Here is a 14,854-nt window from a genome sequence, read left to right on the forward strand (position 1 = left end):
ATCTTGCTGTGTACAAATTGGCTGCCACTTTTCCTACATTACAACAGTGACTACGCTGCAAAAAGTACTTCATTGACTGTAAAACGGTTTGGGATGTCCTGAGATCATGAAAGGCGCCATATAAATGCAAGCCCTTTTTCTTTCCTTGAACGTGTGTCTGCTGTACTGGTTTTGGTGCAGTCAGTTAATTTAGGATAGCATGTCAAAGACTGATTTATAGTTCCAATGCAATCTGAACTACATTATTTGTTTTCTGACTACACAACTTGGTTCATCCTTGTGACATTGATTTAAAAGCTGTATGTTTGGTTCAGCTCCATTTCTGGTTGATAGCAAAGGCCTCGCGCAGTCATGCATCATCTTCAACCACATTCACTATATGTTATACACACTCCTGATGCTGAAAGTGCACCTCATTTTCAATTTTCACATGAGTACCCAACTTTCTCGAAATAAAGATGCAGTTACACCAAAGGTTGGCATCAAAGACATCCCCCATTTGTCGTCGTTCATGAATATTCAATTAGACCAGAAACATAGAAGCGGACATAATCTCAGACAAAGTTAACTGATAGGTAACAGTGCGCTGAGACTTGTTTTCTATCCAGTATGCTTTTGTTGTCCCTCCCGCCAAAACTAAACCTGTTGCCTTTTGCCTAACTTCATGCTGAAGAATGAAAAAATACTGCTGATAAAAGAGACATTTTGCCGAAGCTTTTCGTCTTGCGCTCATCAGGACAAACGCAAGAATGCCAAATTTCAAACGATCACAGCAATTTATACTACAGGAGAAATGCTGACTGGTTGGCAAGTTGACTCTGATTGGCTGAGGCGTTGCCACGCAAAAAGCAACATTGAACTTTAAGCTCCTTAAGCTTCCGGGTAATTCAAAAAAGGGGCAAAGCTTGAACACATTCCTTTTGTTTGCAGAGAACGGGTCCTTGCGTATGAATGTATGTCACTTCTAGCAAGAGTAAATGAGCCATGTTATGAGTGCAACTGATTATCTTAAATTGGTTGTCAGTGTAGGGGCATCACTTGCTGAACAATCGCAGAATCACATCTTAACAGCTGACATTTTGTTTTGCAAGTGCGGGCTGGTTGAGCATAGTCAGTACTTTTCCTATTACGATTAGCCAAAGTAACATATTGCTTTATTCAATCAGCCAATCATTAAAATGTATCACCTACATACCTGGCATCGCACCGGTGCTGAAAATCCTATATGATTTTTATTTTATTTATTTATTGATACAGCACTGAAACAGGCCCTTCGGCCCACCGAGTCTGTGTCGACCACCCATTTATACTAATCCTACATTAATCTCATTACCTCTCATATTCCCACCTTTCCCGTACCACCTAACTACACTAGGGGCAATTTACAATGGCCAATTTTACCTATCAACCTGCAAGTCTTTGGCTGTTTGAGGAAACCGGAGCACCCGGCGAAAACCCACGCAAGCACAGGGAGAACTTGCAAACTCCGCACAGGCAGTATCCAGAATTGAACCCGGGTCGCTAGAGCTGTGAGGCTGCAGTGCTAACCACTGCGCCACTGTGCCGCCCACATTTGTGCACTTGTGTGGCAGACAGAATGTCTTTTCGCACTGACAGCAGCATCCTATTAGTGGAAAATACCACTTGTGTCGACACTGCATAGGAGCAGCGTGAAATGACTTGCTTAACCTTTTTTTGAGATACTTTGCTTGTCCAGGGTAATTTGAGGTAGAACTGGCACTTTCCAGGTCCGAATGTGGCGGCCTTTGGGCAATTTGCGAGATACACAGCAATCACTGATCTGATCAAAGCTATCCTGCAGGACAATGACTATCTTGATCAGATCCACATGAGCCTCCTCCTACCCCTCTTCATCTAATCCTATCAGCATATCCTGCTATTCCTTTCTCTCTGAAGCTTTTCTAGCTTCCCTATAAATGCATCTATGCTATTTGCCTCATCTATTCCTTATGGTAGCACACCTCCCATTCTTATTACCCTTTAAGTAAACAAGTTCCTCTTGAATTTCTTATTGGATTTATTAGTGACTATCTTATATTTATGTCCTGTAGTTTTGGATAACCCCACAAATGGAAATATTTTCTCTACATCTACCCTGCCAAGCCCTTTCATTATCTTAAAGACTTCTATCAGATCAATCCTCAGCCTTCCCCTTTCTTTAGACAAGGGACCCTGCCTGTTCAGCCTTTCCTCATAAGCATATCCTCCCAGTTCTGGTATCATCCCTGTAATTTTTATTTTTGCATCTTCTCCAGTGCCTCCATATCCTTTCTATAATATGGAGTCCATCACTGTGCACAATACTCCGAGTGTGGTCTAACCAAGGTTTAAAGGGTTCTATCTTTGCAAAAACGATTTGGAAAATCTTTATTCATTTGTTGATTGATGCATGACACAATAAGTTACATTAAAACATATCAGCCTAGAAATTCCTGGAAGGTTTTTGTTAAATAGTGGTGTAAATTCAGTGCCATGCTGTTTTTACCAAGGAAATTTGCATGTAACTGATTCGCACTGGTTTGATCCTGAGACATCGCCACTATCCTCTAATGCTTGAGCCACTTCCAAGATATATCTGTCAAAATCTTCTTCTGCTCATTTACATAACTCTACCCCCAATGCAAAAGATGAAGTCATGTTAGTTTCTTGGAGTTAGGTGAACAATACTGTGGTGTAGATTTACACCCAAACATTTAGGGGTAACATGGCTCCAAGTTACCTGATACCAGCGTACGTAAGATTTAGAGAGTTTGGAGGTGATTTGCTTTCTGAGACCTGCCGTATACTTAATCAAAGTGCTGCCAGTCTTAGTGCACCTGAACCTTTTTTGGACCACCCGCTTCTCCCCACCACACATTCATTCAGAAGGACTAAGCAGCTGGAATGGACCAATGGGGTATACACCCATTCTTCATAATAATGGAAGAAAAGGAACAGCAGAAGCACAAAGACACTGACAGTAAAGTAACTTGCACAGCAATTCAATATCCCTCAAAAGTGAAGCTATTTCTGCCCGAGATAATTCTGACTAACTCAGAATTTGACATGGTTGATGATGACTTTTTGACACTCGTGTTGGATGCTGTCCAAAATGGCACCAAGGTGAATGTGTGCAAATTAAGCTTTTTGTTACTGGACACAGCAATGGAGCCTCTATCCTTTCCAGTTCCATGTCAAAATGGGAAGCTAAACCAGAAATAAGTTTCTCTCCAGTGGACCTGTTGATGAAATGTTAGGAGGCACAACTGGATAACTGAGAGTTCAAACCTAGATATAACTGAGATTCAAGTTTCCTTCCCCTCATTATGCCAGTGTTGGCGGTGCTTGCCAGACCAATAAATGATGCAGCACTGCTGCTGTGAAGAATCAGAATGCACTGTTTCACAATCAACACATGCAAGTTTCCTGATTCTATAATACAAAGTCTACAAAATAGCAACTTTCTGAGGGGTACTGGGGAACAATTGGTGGTGCTGCATTTAAGGCTGTTTCACCTCAGTTTTTATGTAGGCAAATGAATGGTGCAGGAAATTTCAGCATTAAGTTCCCATCGGCAAGATCATGCAGAAACCAACGTAAATTTTGTCGTTGATGCAATCTAGGAAATTCAGACCATCATTACATGACGTGGCTGCCACGAAGAAAGACTCACAATTCTCTCACTTCCCTCTCCCAGACAAAGATTTGCTAAACACTCTTGCTTAAAAGTAATGTGTCTTTAAACAGGTCTTAAGAAGGTAGAGATGATGCTCAGTCTACTTAGAGAACATCCATGGACTATCAGATTTCTGGTGATAACAGCAAATATGATTTTCAGCCTTTTCATTTTGACCTTTCTTGTCTTCCTTACTTTAGTTTCAACTTCAAAGCTGAAAATGGAGATAATTCTTTTCAACTCACCCACAGGTTTGACATCCTTCTGCAGCTCTCACGAGAAGGGAGTGCATTTTCTTTTGTAGAAACAGGGTAGATTGAGTCTCGGTTCTGTGAATGTGGCTGTTCTGATTCAGAGTCGATCAGACCGCTCACAGACTTCTTCCTCTTTATCACCTGCAATGGTGGAAGGGGACCGCTCGTATCAGTACTCTCTCCATGTACAAAAATCGATAAATAGACAATATTTCAACACAGCTGTATTAACATGTTTTTTCTGGGTTGAAACGTGTGACGGGAATAATTTCGCCACTGCAAAGTTGGAAATCAATGTTGTTACCAGCTGCCACGATTAAATACACCCAGGCTGCGCATAATGCTGCTCCCTTGACCCGACCCCAGCCTCTGAAAAGCACCTCTACTGCACCAGTGTGACGTTTTCCACTTCCTACAAGGGCCATTTTTGTGGCCTATGTCATATTGATGAGATCATGTGAGTAAGGACCAGACTAAGACTGCCCAATGTCTGTTGACAGTGTTTTAGATACCGAGATCCTTTCAGATACATAACACTACACCACACTAACAGATATCATAAATGTCTTGCTTCATACTGGATTAATAATTTACATTTCTTGCAATACTTCAGTGTAAAACACACTGACCTTCTGCATTATAGTTGTAGCAAGTTCTTCTATCAGTTCCTCCTTGTGCTCTTGTAAATAATGGCTCTCGTTCTGCTTTTCCTGCAAACAGACAGAATACTACATTTCCTGCAGAACATAAAACTAGAATCGATCACACAAGAGACAAGGTGCCCTGAAAACCTGCACGGCGGGGGGTGGGTGGGTTCGTCGCAATGCATGTCACTCACAGCTTCCACAGCTGACCCCACCAAAGTTCATGGGGTCAGAGGGAGGAGGACATGAGGTGTGGACCATTGGGGCATTTGTGCCAGAGATCAAAAATGACAGTCAAAACTGGCCAGCCTCGAAGGGGCTAGGTTCTCGAGCAGAAAGGGTTTGCGGCAGCCCGCCCAGTGGTTCTCCGTGTTTGGGAACACTTGTCATATTTTATTAAAGAAAATTTCTTTCCTGATATTTTTGTTGAAAAATACCAAAGCGTGACTGTTACCATTTGGTTGTTCTCTAGGTCGATCTGTACATAACTTGATGAAATATATTTATGTAGTTTTCTTTGAGAATAAAAGGTACAACATTTCACAAAGCCTGATAAGGATTATTTAGAAACCAGTGCACTTTGACAGATTTGTTTCAATGATATTCTGAAGTCCTTTGTATTTGAAATTATAGATAGTTGGGACTGAAAGACTGTCATCTAATTGAGGAGGTCAGTTCACAATAAACACCCCATGAATAAAATTCTGATCATTTTTACGTTCCATCTGAAATCTAACATTCCAGGGTAAATTTTACAAATTCATTCTCCTGGTTCAGAGGTTCCCTTGCTGGAAATTCAATTTAGCCAGGGAAGTCAGTGGGCCCCACAAGATTGTCTCTCTATTACAGGGCTTGCCATCCTGCTAATACATGTTCTGAACCAGAAGCATGAATCTGTAAAATGACTCCTGTATTACTGACTTCTATTCACTCTCTAATGCCTCCAATTTTTTTTCGCATACAGAAACCACAGCCCACTAAATGAAAATGGTGCTAATGACAATTGGAAGTGCTTTATAGCAATGTGTACCTATTTTATGTATTGTCAATCTGGCTGGAATGACATTGACTGGGAATCAAAAAAGGCTATTGTGTTTGTTGTGAGCCATACAGTATTGAATATTACATCAACTTACAATACGGAAACTGTCAGTGTTGGTGTTTATTCTCAACACAAGCCGTAGTCCTTGTCCCATGTGCCCACTTTGTTCCCATATCCCTTTATCCACTTTCCTTCAATCATCTATCCGTTCTATTCTTAAATATAGAGAAGGTCTCTGCTTTACTCATTAACTCTGGTAGTGCATTCCACAGCCTTTCAACCCTCTGTGTATTTTTTCTGCTCACTGTCCTCAATCTCTAACATTCAATCTTATATTCGTGTCTCCTCATTCTAGATTCCTCATCCACTGGGAACAGTCTGTTTCTATCTCTGTCCATCTGTTCAAATTTTAAACACCTCGATCGAATCAACCCTTAATCTCCTCTGTTCTTACAAAAATTAACCCAGTTATTTCATATTTGTCGTTCCTCATACCAAGCAGCATCCAGTGAACTCTCTCTAAATCCACACTTGCTCCAACTGTGCTCTCACTAAGGTTTTATATAGATTCACCATTACAGCTTGAATTTTACAATCTATTACTCTTGTTTAAAACTCAGTCTTCCATAAGTTTTTTTAAATGGAATTATCCATTTGAGGTGCTGCTTGAAATATCTTTTAAACCTGAACCTCCAAATCCCTCTACTTTATCACATCACCCAGTTTCCCCCAACACTATCAAAGTACAATTATTAACTTTACATTTTTACCAAAATGTACCACCTGACTTTTACTGACACCGAATTTGCGTAATTCTAGCTTAGGCAACAGGAATAATAGACCTACTACCAGGGAATCTCTGAAGGTTTCAGATGAAGTACAAATACATTTTAAAATGAAACTAAAATCTTGAAATTACTCTCATAACCGACTGATTTTATTACTTATTTCTCTCTTTGTGGCAGGTGACCATTCTTCATTTTAAATTCTCTGTCCCACTCTCACCCTGACCTCTTCATCCTAGGCCTCCTATGGTGTGCCAATGGAGCTCAATATAAGCTCAAGGAACAACACCTCATCTTTTGATTATGTACTTTACAGCCGTCTGGATTCTACATTGAGTTCAACAATTTCCGATCGCAACCTCTGCCCCCACTTTATTTTCCTTTCCTATTTCATCATTTTGTGTTTGCGTTGTGCTTTTTTTATTTTCAGACAACAGCAGTTCATGATTTTGCCATTCCCATTTTCCCCAGACACATCCTCTGTTTCTTTAATAAAAACAGAAATCGCTGGAAATATTCAGCAGGTATCTGTGGAGACAGCAACAGAGCATTTCAGGTCTATGACCTTTCATTAGAACTGTTCTTGTCAGATTTCCAGCATCCGCATTATTCTGCTTTTGTTTCTTTACATGTCCATTATTACTCCCTTTAGTCTTGTACCATCAAACCTTTTCTCACTTAATATGTCCTGCCTTCCACTCTATCACAGACTTCCATTTTGTTCTTTTTCCCACTCTCCCCCTTTCCCACTCTCCCCCTTTCCCTGCCTCTGCACTTGCTTAAAATCTATTACATCTCCAATTTTTCCCAGTTATGATGAAAGGTCATTGACCTGAAACATTAACTCTGTTTCTCTCTCCACAGATGCTGCCTGGCCTGCTGAGTATTTCCAGCATTTTCTGTTTTTATTTATGACCAGTCTTCATGTCTGAGCAGAGTGTTAATAGACTCTTCAACTGGGAGAGGGGGACACAGTTGCTGGGCCCTTCACCGAGCTAGGAAAAGGGTGTTGGTGTGATTAACATAGCAGTGCAGCAATTACTGCCTTGTCCCTGCCCATGTCCAGGTCTCCACCAATGCACAGCAGAGTCATGTAACAAGGATCCCAATGCAAATCATAAGTACCAACGAGATGAGAACGCATCGCGGAAGCCTCATCCATTGTTACTTGGCATTGAGTAGCCTAACCAACTATCCTTAAAGGGAATGTTGCAGATTTCTCAGAAAACAAACTCAAAAAGGGTTTGCCCCCCCACCAATGCCGCACCTTTGGCAGACTTGTCCCCAGGATCGCCTCCTCCTATCCTTTTAGCTTAACAACACTGGCTGGGCTTCATCATAGAGTTGCCAGATTCGTGGCGCCCAGCAATCAGTGAGCTGCTCCAAATGCGGTGGGCTCACTTCGTTTGCGTCCCACCTGGTGGAAGTGGTCACCTGAAAAGTCAACCCCATGTTCTCTTCCAGCAGGATCACTGGACAGTGATCAATAGTAAGATTGCCCTGCTCAGGGTCAGCTAATTCCACACAAACAAGGTGGCAAATGCTCGGGCCTGATTAGCTCAATTACACACTGTCTTTCCTGACAGTTATCAGCAGAGTTTCTTTCCTTTTATTAGTAATTTAAGTAAATACCATTGAGTTTGTGAGGGTAGTGTGGAGTGTAAGGCAAGACAAGCGATAGTAAATTAGCATCCTGTTTTGCACTCCGTCCAATTTACTTTCCAGTGCCTTCAAGAGAAAAGATAATTGGTGGAGTGTGAAACAGGTTCGATTTGCTATTGCCCATTTTATGTTACTGACCAAAACAAATTTCTACTTTTTAATTCGTCTGCCTTTCTGTAGGTGGCACAGAAGACACTGATGTACATTTGTTGTCACTGATCCAGGAACTCACCAAACTGTCACTGTAGGATTCTGCTTTGGTGATGGCCTCTTCCACTGCTTCTTCTGCGACCCGCAGAGCAACAGCTAGAGTTTCAGTGATAGTGTGACCTTTAACGAAGGATGAGAGATTAAATTTCACACTGTTCATGCCACGCTGAACATCAGAATACATCCTTTTGTTGCCTTTAACACTCGCACGTATGTGCTAGATAAATGGCCATTGGACACCCAGGGGCTTAAAGCGTTACAGTTCAAGATGAATATGAAATTTAAATAGTTCTAGATTTTATGATCAATTGGCACATTGCTGTTTATAACCCATTATTTAACTCCTTACTCCCTGTAAAATAATCATGCAGAGTTAGCTTCACCCAATATTTTCTCCCCTTCACTTTTGATGGCAGTGACTTAAACTGGGGTCTTTTTCTACAGTTGCTAACCTGTGCAAGTCTTCCCACCCTAGCTCTAGACAATGGTACTGCTCCCACTGGAGAGTTTCTCTCAAACTGGAGTGTGGATTGGCGGAGGTCAGCTTGCCTGATTTTGCAGCGTTTCCAATTCTCCATTCCTCAAAATGAATGATCAGAAAGGCAGGAGGGCCACAAATTGTGTTTGCTGCTCTCCAAACCCAACTCAACCTATGTTTCGGTCAAGCAAGAATGTGAATTGGCAGGCACGTCTTTGAAAACAATTGGGATTCAAAATCATGATGCACAATGGATAGGCACAGCTTGGGATGAATTGTATTCTCCTGTTGTCAGGAGTGGCAGCGGGTGATAAGAATGGCAGCCCGTACATGTGGACCGTGCACCGCCGTGCTCCTGCCATCTAGTGCACAGCGGCTCAGGATAATACTCTGGTCGGGCCGCCTCCCCCCAATCACATGGTGGGGGCGGGCTTTGTGATGCCGGAAACAGCATCAGCTGCCTCTGCACAGACGCTTGTGCCATTTTTAAAGGGCAGCCAGACCTGCAGCTATATTTTAATATTTAAAGCCGTACCCTCCCCCGATACACTGCAAAAAAAAAAAATCGCCCCTTCTGCCACCCCCCTCCACCCCCAAAAACACTTACATATGATAATTGCCCTCTCCCTCCCCAAAACACTTACCTGGAAGATTTGACCTTCCCCTCGCCCCTCCGACTGTTCAAAGTGCAGAGGTCACCCCTTCCCCCCTCTCTTACACAAGAAATTCACATTTGACCCCGTATCCCACCCCACCCCACTACATTGAAAGTCCTAAGTACCCCACTTCGGTGGCACCAGCTTTCCCTGAATGGGAAAGTGAAGGTGCATGAGTGCCCGCTGCCACTCGGGAGATCCTGGGCAGCCGGTAAGATTGCTGACAATTTTATTTAAAAGTATTCATTCCTTAACTTACATATTCAAAGTCAGGTCCCGTTGCCCAGAGATGGGGAGGCCGCCACGGAGCCTTGTCGCGCCAGAAAGATCAGGCCTGGCACTCCTGGTGTCGTGCTCCGTGGCAAGCCATTGCTGTTACACTCTTCCCGTACCTCCCCCTCCACCCCCACCCTGTCACGGATCCCAATGTCAGGACATCAACAAAATTCAGATCCTTGTGTGCATCAAGAGCAGTGAAGCAAAAGATCACACCTATAATTTTCTGAGGGCTGTACAACACAATTTGTATTAAGTAACACTGGACTTTCTATACTTCAAATGCCAACATGATGCTCTCTGAACTGATAAACAAACAAAGCGAGGTTATGCATGTCTCTTTAAGCCTTCCTTTATCTTTGCATCCAATTCAATTTATTTTTCAATACCAGTGATGCTTGTACTTTGATTTTCATCCATCACATTTGTTTGCTCATATACCACGAAGAAGCACTGTTGTGAGTCCATTATAGATGATAAGATCAGAGAAACCAACTCAATGCACTTGCCCCTCTGAACGATGACTCAAAACCAAACTAAATTGTGTTTCCACTGATAACAGGGAAGCTCATTTTCTAAATTGTGTCTTGGAGGTGTAGAAATAAATGAACGAGTGATCCTAATTGAGCTGAAACATACCTTTATCAAATATTAGATTGCAAGAATCTCCCAGGTGACTGGTTCAACACCCCCTTTGTTGCCACTAATTGTTCGTGTTTTGAGCTCAGTCTTAAATTATGTATGTCCCAGTAAGGTTTTGATCAAACTATATGGGGTGGAAGCACTGCCTGATCTGTTGACTGAAAGCTTTTCAGATATTATTACTGACACATCACACTGAGCAAATAAATGGTGTCCATTTTGAAAACTGCATGATATTTGAAAATATGACAAGCTAGGATAAATGGAGATGATTATATGATAACTAGATGGCTTCAGTACTTGACGCAGAGTAACTAACATAATTTTTTTGCCTTGTAGCTCTGGAAGTGGTTCAAGAGTTCACCTACTCAACTATCACCAGTAACTTGTCTCTCGATGCAGAAATCAACAAGTGCATGGGAAAGGCTTCCACTGCTATGTCCAGACTGGCCAAGAGGGTGTGGGAAAATGGCGCACTGACATGGAACACAAAAGTCCGAGTGTATCAAGCCTGTGTCCTCAGTACCTTGCTCTATGGCAGCGAGGCCTGGACAACGTATGTCAGCCAAAAGCGACGTCTCAATTCATTCCATCTTCGCTGCCTCCGGAGAATCCTTGGCATCAGGTGGCAGCACCGTATCTCCAAGTCCTCGAGGCGGCCAACATCCCCAGCATATGCACCCTACTGAGCCAGCGGCGCCTGAGATGGTTTGGCCATGTGAGCCACATGGAAGATGGCAGGATCCCCAAGGACACATTGTACAGCGAGCTCGTCACTGGTACCAGACCCACCGGCCGTCCATGTCTCCACTTTAAAGATGTCTGCAAACACGACATGAAGTCCTGTTACATTGATCACAAGTCGTGGGAGTCAGTTGCCAGTGATCGCCAGAGCTGGTGGACAGCCATAAAGGCGGGGCTAAAGTGTGGCGAGTTGAAGAGACTTAGCAGTTGGCAGGAAAAAAGACAGAAGCGCAAGGGGAGAGCCAACTGTGTAACAGCCCCAACAACCAATTTTATCTGCAGCACCTGTGGAAGAGTCTGTCACTCTAGAATTGGCCCTTATAGCCACTCCAGGCGCTGCTTCACAAACCACTGACCACCTCCAGGCGCTTAACCATTGTCTCTCAAGACAAAGAGGCCAAAGAAGAAGAGAAGAGTTTCTGGTCTTACTTGAGGCTTATTCAGTATTTAAATACTACACCAAGAACGCAAAAGTGCCGGATGAATAAAGTCTGACCAGCCTTCCAGCGTTCTAATCTCACAGCCTAAGTCAGATGGCGGGCATAAATCCACATCATCTATGCTTTTCAGCATTTCAAAGACCTTACTTATGACCCGACTCAGTTTCCCTTTGATCTATTGCGAACATGTTCGACTCTGCAAGGCCCTTCTTTTAACAGAAAGCCCATTTCCTAAGGCAACAGCGATCAATCTTATTTCAGCATTCTCCAGCACATCAATGGCCTTTTGAAGATGAAGTGCTCAAAATTGGACACAGTATTCCAAATGTAAAATTAATGCTTGAATACCATACTAAGAAGGCAAGATCGTACAAAGGGGAAAAAGCCTTTCAAGTTATCCAAGTTCCTTTGTCATTTTGGGACCAGCTCACCACCCAAAACATTAAAAACTATTCTCCAACGTCAAACCTTTCTAGTTGTTACTAATCCCCCCACCCCCCGACCCTCCCAGCATACACGAGAGTGGAAAATGGATGAGGATTGGTTTGGAGTTAGCTGTCATGGTTCTCACTATCGACTAGCCCTCCAACACTCTCAAGGCTGGCTGACAAATTGAAAAATTAAGAAATCTTTGAGAATATTCTTCTATCTACAATTCTCTCACCATTCATTCTTGGATTGCTGCTCTCCACAGAAAACAGTTCCCCTCCCCCCACTATTCTGAAGCAAGGACCCGATGAAGTTCTGTTGCTGTGAAACCACAACTTTAAATTAATTAATGAGAAAAAATAATTTGTGTATCAGCTTCATAAAAACATCATTGCTCTCAGTGGTGCTTTGTGCAAATACCGACTTAACCTTTTCTTTATAAGGGCTCTTGTTAATAAGCAAATATTTGTTAAAAAGATTACTGATATAAAAGCACAATTATTGGGCCTCATGGCCCAGATTTTGCAGTCAGTGGTGAAGCAACAGTGCTTGCTGCTGACCTGGAAGTAACTGCCCACAAAGATCTAGATATCTCTGTGGTACAGATTTCCCCTTTCCTGAAGTCAGTTTGAAACTGGCACCAAGTCAAGGGGATCTCCAGGTGCCCAGCAACAGTGATGTCATCAAGCAGGGTAAGCAGCCAATCACATTAAAGTATTCTCACTGACAGCAAAGCAGGAAGTAAAATCCACCGAATCCCTTCTCTTTTAATTTTACATTTTACAGATAGCAAACTAAATATTTGGGACATACACATGGGATTTATGTAGACGCTAAAATATCAAAAAATTAAAAAATATATATTTCAAGAATATGTGGAATTTCTTATCATAATGGAGAAATCTGGCATACAGCAAATGTAAAATTACTCTTTGCAGGCCAGTGAGGGTGTTTAGAAGTAATTATGAACTAAAAACCCAGCTATACCTCATTCAACAAGGTGTAACTTTTTGAAGGGTTTTTACAGCGAGACTATTGGTACAGCAGAGGAAATTCGCATCAGTTCAACAATTTTCCACTGATTGCATTCTGGGCGATATTAAGAGTGCACCTTGTGGGGAACCACTGACACCAACCTCTGGATTTCCATATTTAGCTGCAAATGTGTGGACTCCAAACGTTGCGGTCAGTTTCAGAGGAGTAATGCTGGAAAACGCTGATAGTTTTGCCATCATTACTACTGCAAAATCTGGGGCATTTATCACTATCGCCCACAGAAGAATAGGTGTTCAAACATTTTACAAGACAGTAACAAGATACAACCTGGCCAAATTCCATAAATGGAAGAGACACCTTTGTGGCTCAATGACTGTGCGAGTAAAGCTAACCTTGAACATGTATTTATACAGGTATATTTGTATCACTCTGGAGAGCAAACTAATCTGATCTATCTGTAGAATATTTCTTCTAAATTCCCTATTGTAGTTACTAGTAATTTTCTAATATTTATGACCCCTTGTTTTGGTCTTCCCCACAAATGGAAACACCTTCTCAGCATCCACCCTATCAAAGACTTTCATAATCTTAATGACCTCTGTTAGCTAACTCCTCAATCTTATCTATTCCACAGAAAAGAGCTCCCAGTCTTTGACCGAGTATGGTATCAAGGAGCCCTAGCAAAACTGAGGTCAATGGGAATCAAGGGGAAAACCCTCCACTGGCTGGAGTCAAACCTAGCACAAAGAACGATGGTTGTGGTTGTTGGAGGTCAATCATCTGAGCTCCAGGACATCACTGCAGGAGTTCCTCAGGGTAGTGTCCTAGGCCCAACCATCTTCAGCTGCTTCATCAATGACCTTCCTTCAATCATAAGGTCAGAAATGGGGATGTTCGTTGATGATTGCACAATGTTCAGCACCATTCGTGACTCCTCAGATACTGAAGTAGTCCGTGTGGAAATGCAGCAAGATCTGGTCAAAATCCAGGCTTGGGCTGATAAGTGGCAAGTAACATTCGCGCCACACAAGTGCCAGGCAATGACCATCTCCAACAAGAGAGAATCTAACCATCTCCCCATGACATTCAACGGCATTACCATCGCTGAATCCCCCACTATCAACATCCTAGGGGCTACTATTGACCAAAAACTGAACTGGAGTAGCCATATAAATACCGTGGCTACAAGAGCAGGTCAGAGGCTAGGAATCTTGTGGCGAGTAACTCACCTCCTGACTCCCCAAAGCCTGTCCACTATCTACAAGGCACAAGTCAGGAGTGTGATGGAATACTCTCCACTTGCCTGGATGGGTACAGCTCCAACAACACTCAATAAGTTCATGTGGGGACAGAATAATATGAGGACATTTAAGGTGAAATAATTAATCAATCATGTACTACTAACAAACTAACCTCGGAGCTGCAGAGACAGCTAATCAGAATTAACTTCATAGTTTCAGGGCTGCACAGACAGCTTATCAGTAGAAGTAGACTAACAAGCAAAAACTAACAGGACAGCTGCAGGCTGTATAATAGTAGCCCATTGTATAGCAATCAGCCTAACGGTCCAAGGAGATAGGGGGGATGAGAAACTGCTAGAGGGGAAGGTGACAAGGCAGTACCCCAATCAGGCCATGACACCAAGAAACTGCAGAGTTTGTAAACCAATTGGGAAAATAAAGGGAGTGTCACTGATTTGTATGAATAACTAAAAGAAAGGCTTGATTTCCCTGCTCAGGCAGGAGAGGAAAGGGAGAGGAGAGAAGAGCCCAGGTGTTATTGTTGTTTGCTTTGCTGATGATGTAACCAAGAAGTACTGCAATAAAGTTTCTTAAAGCTACAGTCGGACTTCGTCTCTCTTTGTGTAACTAATGGGATCCAACACTCGACACCATCCAGGACAAAGCAGCCCACTTGATT

General features: G+C 42.5%; 1 protein-coding gene across 1 annotated transcript in view; it reads right to left on the minus strand.

The window, feature by feature from the left end:
- myripb (myosin VIIA and Rab interacting protein b) overlaps positions 1 to 14,854 on the minus strand; it is a 439,089-nt gene that overhangs the window by 96,870 nt on the left and 327,365 nt on the right. Inside the window, exons 6-8 of the mRNA XM_068049915.1 lie at positions 8,296 to 8,393; positions 4,560 to 4,640; positions 3,922 to 4,071 (exon numbers count right to left, since the gene is read on the minus strand). Of these exons, the coding sequence (XP_067906016.1) occupies positions 3,922 to 4,071; positions 4,560 to 4,640; positions 8,296 to 8,393 (329 nt within the window). The remainder of the gene's footprint in view (positions 1 to 3,921; positions 4,072 to 4,559; positions 4,641 to 8,295; positions 8,394 to 14,854) is intronic.

This window comes from Heterodontus francisci, chromosome 2 (assembly GCF_036365525.1).
Source record: "Heterodontus francisci isolate sHetFra1 chromosome 2, sHetFra1.hap1, whole genome shotgun sequence".
Taxonomy (NCBI): Eukaryota; Metazoa; Chordata; class Chondrichthyes; order Heterodontiformes; family Heterodontidae; genus Heterodontus; species Heterodontus francisci.